This window comes from Lytechinus pictus, chromosome 11 (assembly GCF_037042905.1).
Source record: "Lytechinus pictus isolate F3 Inbred chromosome 11, Lp3.0, whole genome shotgun sequence".
Lineage (NCBI taxonomy): Eukaryota > Metazoa > Echinodermata > Echinoidea > Temnopleuroida > Toxopneustidae > Lytechinus > Lytechinus pictus.
This window is the reverse complement of record NC_087255.1, coordinates 13,763,936-13,781,958: the sequence shown is the minus strand read 5'-3', so window position 1 is coordinate 13,781,958 and position 18,023 is coordinate 13,763,936. Positions and strand designations below refer to the sequence as shown.

Genomic DNA, 18,023 nt, shown 5'->3' with positions numbered 1-18,023 from the left:
CAGTTGTGCTCAGAAGTATTCATACCCCTAGGAAAATATGAGTTTTTTTGCATTTTTCTTAAAAATGAAAGCTGAACTTGGATATCTTGCATAGTAGTTATATACTAATAGACATTATCTACAAAAGCATGCTGATTTTATTTTCATCTCATTTGCATAATAATAGAGAAGATGACTTTTCTGAATTTTCTAATGTTCAAAAGTATTCATACCCCTGTCTTTCTCAAGTATAAGACACCATATTTTTCATAGTTCAAATATCTTACTACCCCCATATGGTTTCAAGCTGGACCCTATAATGCCAGACATGAATACAAAAGAAGCCATGTTGCATGGTATCCAGGAAGAGGAAATTCCTTAGATCTCAGAAATCTTCCCTTTTCTGAGGTTTGTCCAGATGTTAGTTGCCATGTTGATGAAATTGATTAAAAATCAATTCAATTCAAGATTGGGGGGGGGGGCGTTTCGCCTTTTTGAAATGAAATTTTGTTGAGAAAATCAAAGTCTTTGAATTCCAGAAACATCAGTGGTTCTATAAATTGAGAATAAGTGGCAAGATCTTTGTCAGTTCATCGGAATCGGCTTAAACTTCATCATGGTCAAGCGAAAGGAACTCAGTGACGATCTGAGATCACGAATAGTGAATGCTCACAAAGATGGTTTGGGCTACAAGGAATTATCCAAGCGTTTTGAGGTTCATGTGGCTACTGTCCAGAGCATCATCAGGAAGTTCAAGACTTTCAACAAAGTGAAGAACCTTAAAAGACCTGGACGGAAGCCCAAAGTCTCTGCAGGGCAAGCGAGATGTTTAGTTTGAGCTGCTGCTGTCAACCCCAGAATCACCACACATGAGATGCTAAAAGATCTCAATGGTTCAGGGACCAAGATCTCGAGGCAAACCATCCAGAGAGGACCTTGAATAAGGCATGATTGAATGGACGACGGCCACGGAAGACTCCACTCCTAAAACCCAACCACACAAGATCACGTTTGGACTTTGCCAGAAGACATCTGGGAAAGGATGAAACGTTTTGGAGGTCTGTTCTTTGGTCTGATGAAATGAAGATGGAGCTTTTCGGACACAGAGATGTCGCCTACGTCGTGAGGAAGAAAGGGGAAGCCTTCAACCCAAAGAACACAGTGCCCACAGTAAAACATGGTGGAGGGATCATAATGCTCTGGGGCTGTTTTTCAGGAAGTGGGACAGGGAATCTTGTTAAACGTGAGTTTACATTATCAATGCATCAATTCTTTTTTCTTTTCTTTTTTGCAAGTAGTGAAATGATTTTATTGAATAAGAATAATACAGACTTTCTTATCTTTGAGTATATATCTAACTTACACCAAAATTTGAGTCAAATGAATTGAAAGTTCCCATTTTAGGTAAATTACGACATTCCTGGTTAAGTACTAACTCACATGCCAATTAGCTTGTATGCTTAGTTCTACATTGAAATGCCCCTATGAATGTTTTTCCTAGTGTCTTTGGAGTTTTTTAAGCCATGTTGAAGTAAAATTAAAACATCTTTCTTTCTTTTAATAGGTCAATGGCATCATGAAGAAGGAGCAGTACCTCGGAATCCTGCAAGAGAAAATGAAAGAGTCTGCTGAAGCACTTCAACTTGGCCCCAATTGGATCTTCCAACAGGACAACGATCCAAAGCACACTGCCAAGAAGGTCAAAACATGGTTTCAGGAGCATGCAGTCAACGTTCTGGAGTGGTCGAGCCTAAGTCCTGACTTGAACCCAATCGAAAACCTTTGGAAAGAGCTCAAGGTGAAGGTCAACACAAGGAAGCCCAGCAACCTTAAGGACTTGGAGAGGATTGCAAAGGAGGAATGGGCCAAAATCCCTGTAGAGACATGCAAGAACTTAGTAACAAACTATAGGAGACGTCTGGAGGCAGCCATTGCGAATAAAGGCTATTCAATTGATTATTAACTTGTGGTTCATGACAGGGGTATGAATACTTTTGGACATCAGAAAATCCAGGAAAGTTATCTATTCTTTTGATATGCGAATGAGGTGAAAATAAAAATGGCATGCTTTTGTACATGATACCTAAAATGTATTTGACTGATTTGTAACTGACTCCATTTCTACTCTTATTTTTCTTAAAAATGCAAAAAACTGTAATTTTCCAAGGGGTATGAATACTTCTGAGCACAACTGTATCATACACACCAAATTTTATGAGCCCAGGTTAAGTTAAACTGAAGTTATCGCGTTTACAAGGGCTGCAGAAGGGTAAAATGAAAGCATGTCACTGTGACTGTGGCCTTTGACCTTTTGATCTCAAAATCACTGGAATCGATGCTAGTATCATGCACACAAAAATATATGAGCCTAGGTTAAGTTAAACTGCAGTTATCGCGTTTACAATGACTGAAGAATGGTAAGGTGAATACATGTCACTGCGACCTTGACTTTCGACCTCAAAATCAATAAACTTCCTGGGATCCATGCTAGTGGCATGCACACCAAATTATATGAGCCTAGGTTATAGCCAGGCAGCATATGTCATCTACTTCGAAAAATTGGCTAAGTCTAATTTTTGCCTTTCTTAAATAAAAGAAACTCGGAAAGACCTGGTTGCACTTATCACATCATGAAGATAAGATTTTAAGGGTACAAGGGTTTGTCAAGTCGTTTCAAGGTATTCATGCAATACCATGATACCACACTGAATGTATTCGACGCCTATCTCTCTCTGTTTATCTATTTTGTTCCTAAATAAGCACATTTGACCCCTTTATATATAATGTCTTCTTTATAATAGATAGAGACTTTTCAAAATAAAGAACCCACTAAAAATAAGACTTCTAAAATTCTAACTGCTTTAATGGCTTCGAATGAAAGGTTTTTGACCTTTTGACCTTTTCCTGACTTTGTCTTTACCCTTTATATTTTCTGGATAAGGACTTCTGACGATGGACCTATCAAAATCGAAGATGAAAAGTACACATATGCATAAAAATACGGAAAAGGAGCTTTCTTAACACGTTCAGTGTTATTTGCCATTTACCGAAAGTTTGTTGACCTTTTGATATTTCCGGTCATAACTTTTTAACGGGAGGTCACGAGTATATGATTGTGTACATTTTCTTGTTCAGTATGACAAGACAAACACTTTGATGTGTCACTCGACAGAATTGGGGCAATCTAAAAAATTATCCATATTGACCCAATTTTGGCCCCTAACATATGGTCAAGGTGACCATTAAAAATTTGTCACCAAGTTGAAAGTTGTTCCTTGTGATGTCACCAATCACATAAATGTGAAAAGTCAGACTTGCCCAATTTGTCGAAGTAGCCGGTAAATCATGACATATGCTGCTTGATTACGCTGCAAAAACTCTTTTTTTTATTTAATGTTAATTTAACACCAGCCCGGGATCTTTAAATATGTCCACACCAGAGAAGTGTTAAATAACACCAGTTAGGTGTTTGTACAACACCAATTAGTATTAAAACAACGCCGGTTTGATTCCAAACTGTTTTTCAATACTTCTCTGGTGTGGACATAATTGTAGATTCCGGGCTGGTGTTAAATCAACACCGGAGTTTCTGCAGTGCTTTAAGTTAAACTGAAGTTATCGCGCTTACAAGGAAAAGTATTAAAAAAAAACAGCCAGACGGACGGACACCGAGCGTGATACCATAATAAGTCCTGTAGGACGGGCGTTTTAAAAGTATCACTATGCACTTCAAAAAGTGTACTAATTAGATGTGTATTTTTTTTCTTCAGTCATCAACATTTGAGGATGACGACTAACCTGTTCAGTAGAAACATTCCCCTTGAGAGTGTGCTCCTCCCCCATCACCAACCAGATTGAATAAAAATACTTTTAATGCTCTTGTCTATGCTGTGATGACATTTAACATAGTTTCAAGTCAAATTCAAACATTATTCACGTTGCTGATCCTCTACCAAATGTTTTGATAATTTTTAAAGATTTGATTCATTATTCAACATTGAAGTGGTTACATTTCATGTTTTGAACTTTGTCCTACCAATTATACACCATTAAACTCCATGAAAGCGAAATAGAATGAAATCTATTTACTTGAGAGATCAATAGCAAAGATGTCAACATCTATGAAAAGATTGGTGTCAACCAGTCCTCCTATGACAGCTATCCACATCTCATTGGACTCTATGTAGACATCCCAAGGACAGCAATATGTAGTTCCATAGATAGTTGTGATGACAGACTCTGGATCAGATGGATCAGTACCTGTCCCAATTTGGACTTGATTGGTAGATCTGATATAGAAATCTTGGAACACGATTCGAAATCCATTCGTATCATTTGTTTGTAGCACGGTTGCGTGGTAAAATCGTCTTGTGTAGTTGCGTGGTATGTCGATTGAATGAGATTCACCTGGTTGCAGATACGTCGCAGTACTGTAATCTATTTATAAAATCGAGAGAAAGGAAGGTTATGAATAAGATGTTTGCATGACCCAACCTACCAGAAAGAACGCACAATCACAACACTGTGATACGCAGTGTTAAAACATTCCATTACTATTGCGTGGTATGTCGACTGAATAAGATGCACCTGATGGCAGATACGTCGCTGGATAATCTAAGATGGTGCAGAGGAAGATACATATACATCAACCCGTTAAAGGCTCATTTTGACTAACATTTCTTCTAATTTTTGTCGTCTATTGATTTTTGTTTGATTGAAATGTTTCACAAATGTTTTATTTTTTAAGACCAGGTCCTGGCCTAGAGTCAACACATTAAAAGGAAATCTTCCTGGAACATGTGAAAATGGCGCTCATCTGTGCTAAGTGATATTATAGTCAAGGATAGGCCCCATATAGAGAAGGGGTCGAACCTTGTTTTTTTATATATACAATATGTTTAGATGGTTTCTTGTCAATTCGAGGGTGCTGATTCTGAATCTGAATGATGCCACTCTTGTAACCTTGAGCATTTTCCGCAAATGGGCAAAATCCAATATGGCCGACAAAATATGCAAATTACCCATGAAAATCACAAAATTGCCCACACATCAACTATAAAATGTATGTAGTTGTTGTGCAGAAGTGAAATACTCGTTGAAAAAGTGATATTTGACAAAATATTTATCTTATTGATATTCAAAATGGCCGCCATAACCCCTGTATACTTTATTACGTAGAATATGAATGGGGAAAGATAAATTTTAAACAAGAGCACTATTATTGCATGTGATTGTGACCTACGAGTGGACTACTGTCTGAAAACATGATTATTAATAAAACTATGTCATTTGTATACTATCTAATGTGATAATGCTGTATTATGATATTCAAAATGGCTATCATAGACCCCTTATACTGTATGTGTACAATATATAAAAGGGGGCAAATATTTTTCACATTTGAATTTGCTTGACTACAAAATGCCAATAACTGCGAAATATTGGTGTAACACTGTCTGACAACAATGATATCTAACGAAACATATAATTTCCCTTGCAATTTCAGTAATTATGCTGCAATTTGACATTCAAAATGGCTGCCATAGGCCCTATCTGTATTATGAACAAAGCGAATGAAGAAACTAATTTTCACAAGAGTATAAGAACAAGAAAATGAATGTAATTGTAATCTACGAGTGAAATATTGTCTAAAAACATGTTTTCTAGCGAAACATATCATTTCTTTTTTCATGCATGAGATAAATGATGTATTGTAAAATTCAAAATGGCCCCTAAGGGCCCTTACAGTACTATCTATAATGTAAATGTGGACAAATACTTTTGAAAGAATTAGGATTTCCTTGACTATGAAATCCATATAATTATGTTGTATAAGGAAAATATTGCTTCAAAAAAATGATTTTTTTAATGAAATATAGTATTTCCTCTCCCATGTAAGTGATAAATACTGTATTTTGACTTTCAAAATGGCCGCTACAAGCCCTTACTAAATTATGTAACATATAGGGAATCTAATTATCACCAAATGGGAACCAAAAATCGCACGTAACTATGTGATGTATAGGTAAAATTTGGTCTTGAACATGATTTCTAACTAAATACATCACATATTGGTCGAGAAGGTAATAAAGTCCTTACTTTGAAATTCAAAATGGCTGCCATAACCCAAAGTAGTACATGTATGTACATTGTAAATGGGGACAGATAATTTTGACAGAATTTTTACTATGAAAATTGCTTAATTTTGATGTAAGTGTTAAGTATTGACTAAACCCAACGATTTCTAACGAAATTATCATAGCTTGTGTCATAAAGGTGATGAATGCTGCATTTTAAAATTGAAAAATGGCCGCAATAGTCCCTTATCTTAATATGTAAAATTTGAAACGGGAAAGATAATTTCCACAAAAGAAGCATATTGCAGCCATTCTGAATTTTAAAATATAGCATTTATCACCTAAATAACATAAGAAATGATCTATTTTGTTAGAAATCATATTTTCAGACGATATTTCACTAATATACATGCAACACCATATAGTCAAGCAAAGACAAATTCTGTTAAAATTATATGTTCCCGTTCGCATAGTACATAATAGGCCTACCGTTAGGGTCTATAGCGGCCATTTTGACTTTCAAAATAAATCATTTATCACCTACCTGGCAGAATATATGATATATCTCGTTAGAAATTATGTTTTCAGACAATATTTTTAATCAATTTTCAATTAATTAATTAATTTTAAATCACAATTTATGTATTTTATGGTGCTGACTCCTGTGAAAATTGTTTTCCCAGAACGATTGTACATAATACACTCAATGTCTTTGGCGGCAATTTTGAAAGTCAAAATACAATATTTAACACAAACATGAAACCCGAATAATATATTTCTTTGAAAATTATATTTTAAGACAGTATTCCACTAATTTATCACAAAAACACGCGTTTTAGCGCTCACCTTGTGAATATTTTGTCCTCTCGCACATCGTAGGCCTACATCATAATTTTAGGGCCTTAGACGGCCATTTTAAATATCAAAATACAGGATTTATTACACACATGGCATGTTAGATAATAAATTTCGTTAACAATAATGTTTTTAATCAGCATTCCACTCGTTTATCTTAACAAAAAGCATTTTAGTGCTCACTCTTGTGATTTTTTTTGTCACCATTCACATTGTACATGATAGTGTTAGGGCTTTTGGAGGCCATTTTGAATATCAAAATACAGGATTTATCCCATACATGATATATATCGTTAGCAATCATGTTTTCAGACATTACTTCACTCATAGATCATTATTACTTGTACTTTAGTGCTCACTTTTGTGAAAATTAATTTTCCCCATTCATGTTGTACAGTAGACTATGGCGGCCATTTTGAATACTAAGAAAATAAATATTTTGTCAAAAATCATTTTTTCAGATATCATTTCACTCCGGCAGCACAATTGCATGTACTTTATAGCCATGTGTGGACAATTTTATGATTTTCATAGGTAATTTGAATATTTGGCGGCCATATTGGATTTTGCCAATTTGCGGAAAATGCTCAAGGTTACACGAGTGGCATCATTCAGATTCGGAATCAGCACCCTCGAATTGACAAGAAACCATAAAAAAACATTGTATATCTAAAAAAACAAGGTTCGAACCCTTCTATCCTGGACTATTACTATCATTTTATAATGGCTGATAATCACAAAGATTAGTGATACAAGTAGGGGAATGTGATTATGGTACAACACTTAAACGGTGCAGCGCTTTTAAATGCTGTTCAGTGTTACCTTTATATTACTATTATCATAATTGTTCATTGTAAACTGCTTTGATCATATTTTGGTAAAGCGCTATACAGTATAAGTACCTGTTATGTATGTATGTGTTATGGTATATGTTTCTCTTATTTATAGGCCTATGCCTGTAATTGTGATAACCGATATTTTGCAAACTACTTTTGATGCGCTATTACTCTTAGGTATGTACATTTAAACCAGCATTGTCATTCCTTCTTAGTATAATTATTTTCAGCCCTATTATTGAGGTGACACGACATTTGCTCCTGCGACAATTGATCCGGTCTTAATATCTCAGAGGGCATATAGGGTTAGAGTCAGGATTGTATTAGAGCTTTTGTTCATAATAATGTAAAGATACTAATAGGGTTTATGTTTTACTTAATGTGCAGATTTTCCATCGGAGCAATTATCGGAGCAAATGTCATGGAATCATTATTACTTTGTGCAGCAAACTCTTTTTTCATATTACTGTTTGTTTGTTGGTTTTTGCTGATGTTTCATTGATGTAGGATTTTTTTATCATTATCTCCTTATGATCATCACTAGGCCTATATTTATCGTTAAAAAACAAGTCCATCCCAACAAAAAGTTGATTTGGATAGAAATTATAAATATCCAACAAGCATAACACTAAAAATTTCATAAAAATCGGACGTAAAATAAGAAAATTATTAAATTTTAAAGTTTTCCTCAATTTCACAAAACAGTTATATGCACATCCTGGTGGTTATGCAAATGAGGAGACTGATGACGTCATCCACTCATTATTTCTTTTGCATTTTCTTATATTAAATAGGGTATATTTTTCTCTTCATTGTCACGTGAAACAACGATTAATTCTTCCCTGAACATAATAAATGAGCATTGTTTACTATTATATGATTCAGTCGGGTTGGTACTTGTCAAATCTGTAAAAAAAATGAAATAAAAAAGAAAGAAATAGTGGGTGACGGACATCACCGACTGTCTCATTGGATTTTTGCATATCACTGTTTTGTGAAAGTAAGCAAAATTTTAAAATGCCATAACTTTATTATTTTACATCCGATTTTGCTGAAATTTTTAGCGTTTTGCTAGTTTGATTGTTCTCTATTTATTCAAGTCAGCATTTTTCTGGGGTGGACTTGACCTGTAAAATGGAAATAATTTGTAAATGAAATCATAGGTGCTTAAAGGGCAAAAAAACATTTTTTTTTCTTTATTTGACTTACTGCATGTTGATTCGTCTTCATAATGATCACAATGGTACACTCCATCACAGAGAACATCCGATGACACGTTTATATTGCTCATTGGACAATTAAACAGAGCTGGTAGAAGAAGGGAAAGAAGAAGGGAAAAGGGAAGAAAAATCATAGGGCCATATGAGAGTAAAATGGATTATGGATCAGGCAACTTCGTACTAGATCTACTTGCTTGTTCTGATCCCTCCCAATTAGTTTCATTCTACCCGTGTTTCTGTTGAATTTATAAGATAACCTCAATATTATCTCGCCTGCATAGTATAACAAAAGCAGGACGTAAGTTCATTTTTTGCAATGTCATCATAACTATGACATTGTATGAATCTATTTAATGATAGTTTGAAACAAGAGTTATAAAGAATAGTATCAATGATTATTTGTCAAGGGTTTCAGGTCACATAATTAAGGGCAATGGTTATTCAGGGTCAATGAAGTTTTTCCATGTTGTAGTATCATTAATTTAAGTTTCGCAAGGTTAAGTCTTCGAATTGTCATCCTAACTTTACAATTTTATCATAAATCTAAGGACATAGATGTACAAAGTATTTCTGAATATTTGACATTTTTCTGGTCATTTAGGGTAAATCTAATCTTATCATGTTGTGGTAAGAGCGATTATTAAATATCGGCATGAAATTTCAGGTCAATGGGCGAAGGTCAAAAATTATTTATGGTTAATAAATTGATCAACTTAAAAGAACTTAACCAAAATTTAAGGTATTGAATTTTTAAGATAATGCTGATATTATAAGTCTTATATGAAATTGCTTTTTTTATATCACAAATTATATGAAATGAATAAACAAATCGCAGTCGGGGTCTAAGGCACCTCATCCAAACGACGTCCCTACTCGCATATTTAAGGAATTTGCGCCGGAAATAGCCACTCCTCTTTCCTTGATCTTCAATAAATGCCTGAAGAACGGATATTTTCCGGAGAAGTGGAAGTGTGCATCTGTTACAGCGATCCCCGAGTCTACACGCGTTACAGGTTAGGATCAACTTAGACCTATTATATCACGTCTGTTCTTGCTGGAGTTTTTGAGAGTTTCCTTGCCGACTGGTTAATGAATTACCTTAAACCCCACACTGATTCATCGCAGTTTGGCAATATAAGAGGGAGTTCTGTTAACCACTATCTTGTCTCTATGCTGGTCGTCATCTATAAGAATATTGAGCAACGTGGATGGTATGCCAACATTTGCACTATTGTCTTCACCAAAGCATTTGACCTTGTGAATCATTCGAAGGTCATTGAGAAGTTGATCCTTCAATAATACCGATTGTTTGTAGTTTTCTGTCCGACCGTCACCAAGTGGTCCGACACCAGGGACAGACATCCAATCCGATGAGCCTGTCATGCGGAGTGCCTCAAGGTACTAAGTTGGGACCGATTCTTTTCCTTGCTCTTGTTAACGATGCTGCCCTATCTACACCATATAGATGGAAGTATGTCGACAACCTGAGTTTGGTAGAGGTATTATCTACGAATCAGCAAAGTAACATCCAGGATCACGTTGATGAACTCGGGGAATGGAGCGCCTTAAATGACGTCACGCCAAAGCTTTAAAAATGTCAAGTTATGCAGGTGTCTTTCTTGAAGAATCCTCCTGCCATGTTGGATATCACCATCGCAGATGTTCGCCTTAAAAACGTTGATTCTCTGACCCTACTCGGTGTAGCGATTCGTTCAGATCTGAAATGGGACGATCAGGTCCAACAGATGACATCACGGGCTGCGCGGAGACTTTACATTCTGTGTGTTCTAAAGAAATTCGGAATCGACAAGCATGATCTTGTGACCATCTACAGAGCTTACATCCGTCCTCTTGTAGAGTTTGGTGTCCCTGTTTGGGGCTCAGGAATTACGAAGAAGCGGAGTGATGCAATTGAACGGATCCAAAAACGTGCGCTTTGTTTCGCTACCCGTATCCCCTCTCATATGCACAACGGCTTGCTCTTTTTAAGTTGCCTATGTTGTGTGAGCGCAGGAATGATCTTCTGCGATTTGGACGCGGTCTCCTGAAATCTGATCGCCATCGTGTCACGCTACAGGTCACTCGAAAAAGCATCTCGATTCGTAGTTCAGGATTAAGAAATGCTCATCTACTCCACTTGACTTGCCACGTTGCAAAACCCAACGATACAAAACTCTGCGATTCCCTCCTTAACTAGAATGCTAAATTACACCATGTAGTTTTATGCTAATAATCAGTATGTTGTGTTTGCCAAGAATACCCATCTCTGTTTATCTCTAAAAAGTATATAATTGTATTTGGTGAAATCATACACGTTTTTACCCTCATTTTTTTTATTTCTTTCATATGCTTAATTGCTAGATAAGTTATCACTTGATGTTTCTAACTATTAATGAAAAGGAAAAAAATATATTCCGTATTCATAAACCATTTTACGTAAAAAAAATAAAATAAAAAAATAAAAAGAAATAAATAAATCTTACGGCTATTAAACACCGTATAACAATATCACAATTAAATAAGAAGAACAAATTCTTTAATTCCTGAGGATTTAATTGAATATAGATATTTCTTTTTGATTCACTTTCCATCAGTTTGAATAACATCTAACTCAAACGTAGGCCAATTGGATATACATGCAATATAATACTACGTTATGTAGTTTATCTAGCCATTAATGACTTATGTGTTTGATGATTATGATAATGATATTGATCTCTATGTAAATGATAACTGTTAATGGTAATGATTATAATAATATAACATAATAATACATGCAGTGACGATATTTTTATATACAGTGATAATAATGATATAATCTATAATAATACAATTTACAGTACTCTATGCCTTATTTTCCGTATGTCAGATGTCTTACATTAGCCTTAGAATTATATTTAAAAAACGTAATTCCATATTTATTTCTCAATGTGAACCTTCCACTTTGCGATTTAATTTTATATCCCAATCTCAACCTTCTTCACAACTTATATATTTGTTTATTGAATTTAGTGCATGTATTTCAGTTATCATTACCATATTATAGCTTTTATTTATAAATATTTTTGGAATTTATTTGTTAACGTGCTCTCATCTATAATTACCTTGTAAGTGCAATATATACCAACATCAATTAATTAATTGTTACTTTATATTATTTGACTATTTCATTTCACTTATGTAACTATAATATAAATATCCCGACTGTTTTAACAAGGAAGTATTTTGTACAATAAACCAAAATGAATGAATGAAAAACAAGGTCTTTAGGGGTCTATGAACTATGAATATAAAATGAATGCCTCTTTTCTCTTTTCAAAGTAAGCACCGCTTCTATGTTGAATTATGTAATGAAGACGGGTTTTTCATAGCCATTCAACTTGTTATTCTTCACACTACCTTGAAAAGGGCTTAATTCTCAACAGTATTATCATTTTTACACCAATATTTGTAGTTATTTCAATCTAGATATTAAAAATGTCAGTAAGATATCATATTTACTTGAAAGGTTGAAAGCAATGATGTCCGCATTAATCTTAAGATTGGTGTAAGTCAGTCCGCCTACGACAGCAATCCACATCTTATTGGTCTCTATGTAGACATCCCAAGGACAGCAAGATGTAGATCCAGAGATAGTTTTGGTGACGGACTGTGGATCAGCTGGATCAGTACCTGTCCCTATTTGGACTTGATTAGTAGAACTGAGAGATAAATCTTGGAACACGATTCGAAATCCATTCGTATCATTTGTTTGTAGCACGGTTAGGTGGTAAAATCGTCTTGTGTAGTTGCGTGGTATGGAGATTGAGTGCAATTCCCCTTCCTTTAGATAAATAGCTGGATTATCTGGGAAAAAAGAAGAAATTAGAAAAAAAGTGGTATAAAAATTAAGGAAAAAGGGTCAGTTTTTTCCAGGGTAAGATCCAAATTTGAGATTTTCAACATGAGTTGTGTTATGTAACTAAACTGGATCTTTTGACTAAAGAAACGAAAGTTGTTTCAAAATAAGTACATGATATTTCCTTAACAGTCGGCATGAAGTCACCCTCATATTTTCTTCGGGGTTGAAACTTTTATTTACGTGATCTACTAATTGCCTAATTTTATGGAGAGGAAACTTTAGACAGAAATGAAATTGACAACATTGGAATGTTTACGGTATGAAAATTAAGAGGATTTGGGCAAAGCAAACATTATGTTTATATATGTATGTTGTATATATATAACATAGACATAAACATTTAGTCCCTATAATGTCTAACTATATGTGTGAGAATACGAAATTCAGAAAGAACATTCTTGGGCAGAATTGGGTTTTCGTGTGATTGTGCAAAACGAATGCAGTAGGCCTGTCCATGACGTGGTCAATTACGAAATTAGAAAATGAAGAATTATAGTACTCATTAAGTTACATTAGATAGAGTAACTGAGAACATTTGAAACAAATTTAACATAGATTATGCGATTTGGTGGGGTAAAATCATTATTTAAAAAAAAATAATAATAATGCGGAACTTAGAAGGAGGGGCTCGATACCCCTCCCCTCCTCCGTCCATATTTTACTTAGCCCCCTCAAACCTTCAAAAACATTCTGACGCTCATAGGTATGGAATTAAAAACTTGAAACTTATTAAAAACCTGAAACTCACTGCAATTTGATTCATCCTCGTAATGATCACAGTCGTAATATCCATCACAAACCATCGCCATTGACACGTTCATGTTTGATAGTGAACAACTGAAATTCTCTGTTAGAGTAAGAAAAAGAATAAAGTGTGATATTCGGGAATAGTTCAATTTTAATGATTACACTCAGCTAAACATAATGTTAAACTGAATCTAATCACTGACAATTCTGTTTAGTAAGATGGAAGATATGCCACAAAGGATGGATAAAGACGAAAAACAGTCACAAAGTCTAAATCTGTTCTTTGAAAGAAAAAAAAAAACGATTCCCTATCTATTATGTTTATTATAAGAAACAGGTTCCCTGAATAGTATTGCAACTTGAAGGAATTGAAGGTTGCATGCGAGAGGGGGTTTGTTGAGAAAGGAGTGTTGTACCCACAAATGTAATAACGCCCACAAATGTAATAATGCACTTTACCCACAAATGTAATAATTTTTGATCGCCCACAAATGTAATAATGACTTTACCCACAAATGTAATAAATTTGAAGGGATTTTTGGCGAATCCGTTCTAAACTAAAATCCTATAGTAATGCGTTCATACACTGTATCGCACAAAAGTGCAAAGTCTTTTTTCCAGACCCGGTTAATTAAACATTATAGTACAAGTCCAAAGTCTTTTTTCCAGACCCGGTTGTTTAAAAAATTATGATATAAGTCCAAAGTCTTTTTTCCAGACCCGGTTGTTTCAAAAATTATAATATATAAAGTCCAAAGTCTTTTTTCCAGACCCGGTTGTTTCAAAAAATTAAATATAAATCCAAAGTCTTTTTCCAGACCCGTTTATTTCAAAAATTATAATATAAGTCCATACTAAGATACGATAATGATATTCTAGTTGAATAAAAATGAGAATCGAGCTTAGTCTTTTCTCCAGACCCAGTTAATTAAAACTATTGGAATAAATGTGTTTGTTGTTGTTTCAACTTATACGGCGTATATTGTGAATATATGCGCTAAGAGTAAATTGAGAATCAAGCGTAGTCTTTTCTCCAGACCTGGTTACTTAAAACTAAAAACTAAACCCTATAGCAATGCGTTCATATAGCACAAAAGTGCAAAGTCTTTTTTCCAGACCTGGATAATTAAACAATTAAAATATGAGTCCAGAGTCTTTCCTCCAGACCCGGCTATTAAAAAATGAATTAAAAAAACTTCAAATCTAAGACCAATTTTCCAAAGTTTCACCCAGTAAAAAAATATGTCTTTACCCCACACCCATTTTTTTAAATAATTCTACGACCCCTACAAAACATTGTTATAATGCATGGGTAAAGCAAACATCCTTTCTCCAGACTTGGTTATTATTTGAAAAAAATAAAATAGTTTTTACAAATATTCTAAAACGAATACCCAATAATCTGATTACTGTGGAATAACATGAAGACCGATTGTCGAAGATCGACTTTCCTCCAGACACAATTATTTCAAGAATAAAAAGTCAATAAAACCCAACCCCCAAAAACGATTCTTAGAACCAACAATCCTCAAATTAAGACCATGCATGTAGAAAAGCACATGTTTAGAGCGTTGTCTTTTTCCAGACCCAGTAATTTAAAAATGATTTAAACAATCTTAAAAACAAAAGACTTTGTCATATTCTTATTCTTGTGGAATAAAACGAGTATCATGCTTAGTCTTTCGTTTAGACCTGGTTATTTAAAAGATAAACAAATATTGAAAAAAAAAATCACAATTAAGACCAATCTTCAAACTTAAACCCACTTAAAATGCTTGGGCTTAGAGTGTTGTCTTTACCCCCCCCCCCCGTCAACCAGTTCTCTTTAAAATACAAATTAAGCGAAACATTAATCTTAAAACTTAGACCCCAGCATCTTCCAAACTATAAAACCCTTGTGATAACGCATACGTAATTTGACCAGACCAGTTTATTTATAAAAAAAAACAGAACAATTTTTTTTAACCCTCTTCCAGCCTAACATCCTGTAATAAATGATGTAATTAAACATTATTTTTTTCTTGCAGGCAAAGAAATTTATAATAAAAAACAGCATCAAAACTTAGAGCCCGGGGAGCATTTCATGAAAGAAGGTGTTGACTGACGTTTTATCCGACACTGGTAGCACTGCTTAGCCAATCAACAGCAAGAACAGTTGTCAGATCTGACAACTTGTCACACATAAATGTTGATGAAATACTCCCCCAATCATCTTATTCATGTTGAACAGGCACAAGAATATGATTGAGTCTTAGTTATGAGGATTTCATTTATCTTATTTTTGAAATGACAAGGTCTGGAATAAAGAAAACTCTCTAAACTTTTATTTATTGAAGGTTCTTAGTTTGAGGGATAGTTGGGCCTTAGATTCTGTTATTCCTTTTTAATGATTTCGGTTATTTTGAAATAATTGGTCTGGAGGAAAAACTACACCATATTTCCATGTTATTCAATGTTGATAAGATTGCAGGGTCTTTGTTTTGTCGTTGTTGTTGTTGTGTTTTAAATGACTTTTATAAATGGGTCTGGAGGAAAGACTACACTATATTTCCATGTTTTTCAACACAAAGAGGATCGAGGGCCTTTGTTTGCTTTTTTATTATTACTAATTTATTATTATTATTATTATTCATTTCTTATTTGAAAGATCTGGGTCTGGAGGAAAGACTACGCTATATTTCCATGTTATTCAACATAAATAGGATCGTGGGTCTTGGTTTGCTTTTTTATTATTACTAATTTATTATTATTATTATTCATTTGTTATTTGAAAGATCTGGGTCTGGAGGAAAGACAAGAATATATTTCCATGTTATTCAACATAAATAGGATCGTGGGTCTTTGTTTGCTTTTTTTTCATTACTAATTTATTATTATTATTATCATTCATTTGTTATTTGAAAGATCTGGGTCTGGATAAAAGACTACGCTATATTTCCATGTTATTTAACATTTACAAGAGAGTTGGGGTCTTTGTTACTTTTCCACCAATTTTAATTAACTGGGTCTGGAGAAAAGACTAAGCTCGATTCTCATTTTATTCCAATAGAATATCATTATCGTATCTTAGTTTAGACTTATAATAATTTTGAAACTACCGGGTCTGGAAAAAAGACTTTGGAGTTGTACTATAATGTTTTTTTCAACCAGGTCTGGAAAAAAGACTTTGGACTTATATTATAATTTTGAAACGACCGGGTCTGGAAAAAAGACTTTGGATGTATATTATAATTTTTAAAACAACCGGGTCTGGAAAAAAGACTTTGGAATTGTACTATAATGTTTTATTAACCTGGTCTGGAAAAAAGACTTTGGACGTATTTTATAATTTTTGAAACAACTGGGTCTGGAAAAAAGACTTTGGACGTATATTATAATTTTTGAAACAATCGGGTCTGGAAAAAGACTTTGGACTTATATTGAAATGTTTGAAACGACCGGGTCTGAAAAAAAGACTTTGGACTTGCATTATAATTTTTGAATTAACCGGGTCCGGAAAAAAGACTTTGGACGTATATTATAATTTTTGAATTAACCGGGTCTGGAAAAAAGACTTTGGACATATATTATAATTTTTGAATTAACCGGGTCTGGAAAAAAGACTTTGGACGTTTATTATAATTTTTTAAACAACTGGGTCTGGAAAAAAGACTTTGGACTTATATTGTAATTTTTTAATCAACCGGGTCTGAAAAAAGACTTTGGACTTGCATTATAATTGTTGAATTTACCGGGTCTGGAAAAAAGACTTTGGACGTATATTATAATTTTGAAACAACTGGGTCTGGAAAAAGACTTTGGAATTGTACTATAATGTTTTATTAACCGGGTCTGGCAAAAAGACTTTGCACTGTTGTGCTATATCATGGACCTATTACGCATTACTATAGGATTTTAGTTTAGAACAGATTCGCCAAAAATCCCTTCAAATTCATTACATTTGTGGGTAAAGTCATTATTACATTTGTGGGCGATCAAAAATTATAACATTTGTGGGTAAAGTGCATTATTACATTTGTGGGTGAAATTATTACATTTGTGGGTAAAGTGTTATTACATTTGTGGGCGTTATTACATTTGTGGGCGATTATTACATTTGTGGGTGTAACAAAGGGGTCATTCTGGTTTCTAATTCTGTTTCTGTCTTTCGATGAAATAAGTATATAATGAAATCTGTCATCCGGAACAAGTGACGTTAGTGGGGGGGGGGGGGAGAAACAAAATATTCATTACAAAATCAAGCAAACGACATTGGCTGGTGGTGCGTGGAGAAGACACAGTACGCTAACATAATTACATTTTCATGCCTGTTTGCAATATAGCTATCACTATCACGTTATTTGGGAGGCCATCTATTGACAATGACAAAATCTAAGAATATTTCCTTTATTTTTCTTATAATGTCAGG

At 34.2% G+C, this 18,023-nt stretch overlaps 1 protein-coding gene and 1 long non-coding RNA gene across 3 annotated transcripts in view; both read right to left on the bottom strand.

Annotated features, from left to right (window-relative positions):
• Positions 1–4,410, bottom strand: part of LOC129271801 (uncharacterized) — a 90,092-nt gene extending 85,682 nt beyond the window's left edge. For both annotated transcript variants that reach the window (XM_064106825.1, XM_064106826.1), the window contains exon 1: positions 4,069–4,410. In XM_064106825.1, coding sequence (XP_063962895.1) covers positions 4,069–4,147 — 79 coding nt within the window. In that variant the 5' untranslated portion in view covers positions 4,148–4,410. The remainder of the gene's footprint in view (positions 1–4,068) is intronic.
• Positions 4,411–8,956: 4,546 nt separating this feature from the next.
• On the bottom strand, positions 8,957–13,715 carry LOC129271800 (uncharacterized). The gene is made up of 3 exons (XR_010295135.1): positions 13,617–13,715; positions 12,469–12,813; positions 8,957–9,055 (listed from the first exon to the last, which is right to left on the bottom strand). It is a non-coding gene; the product is annotated as an uncharacterized LOC129271800 (long non-coding RNA).
• Between the last annotated feature and the right edge of the window lie 4,308 nt (positions 13,716–18,023).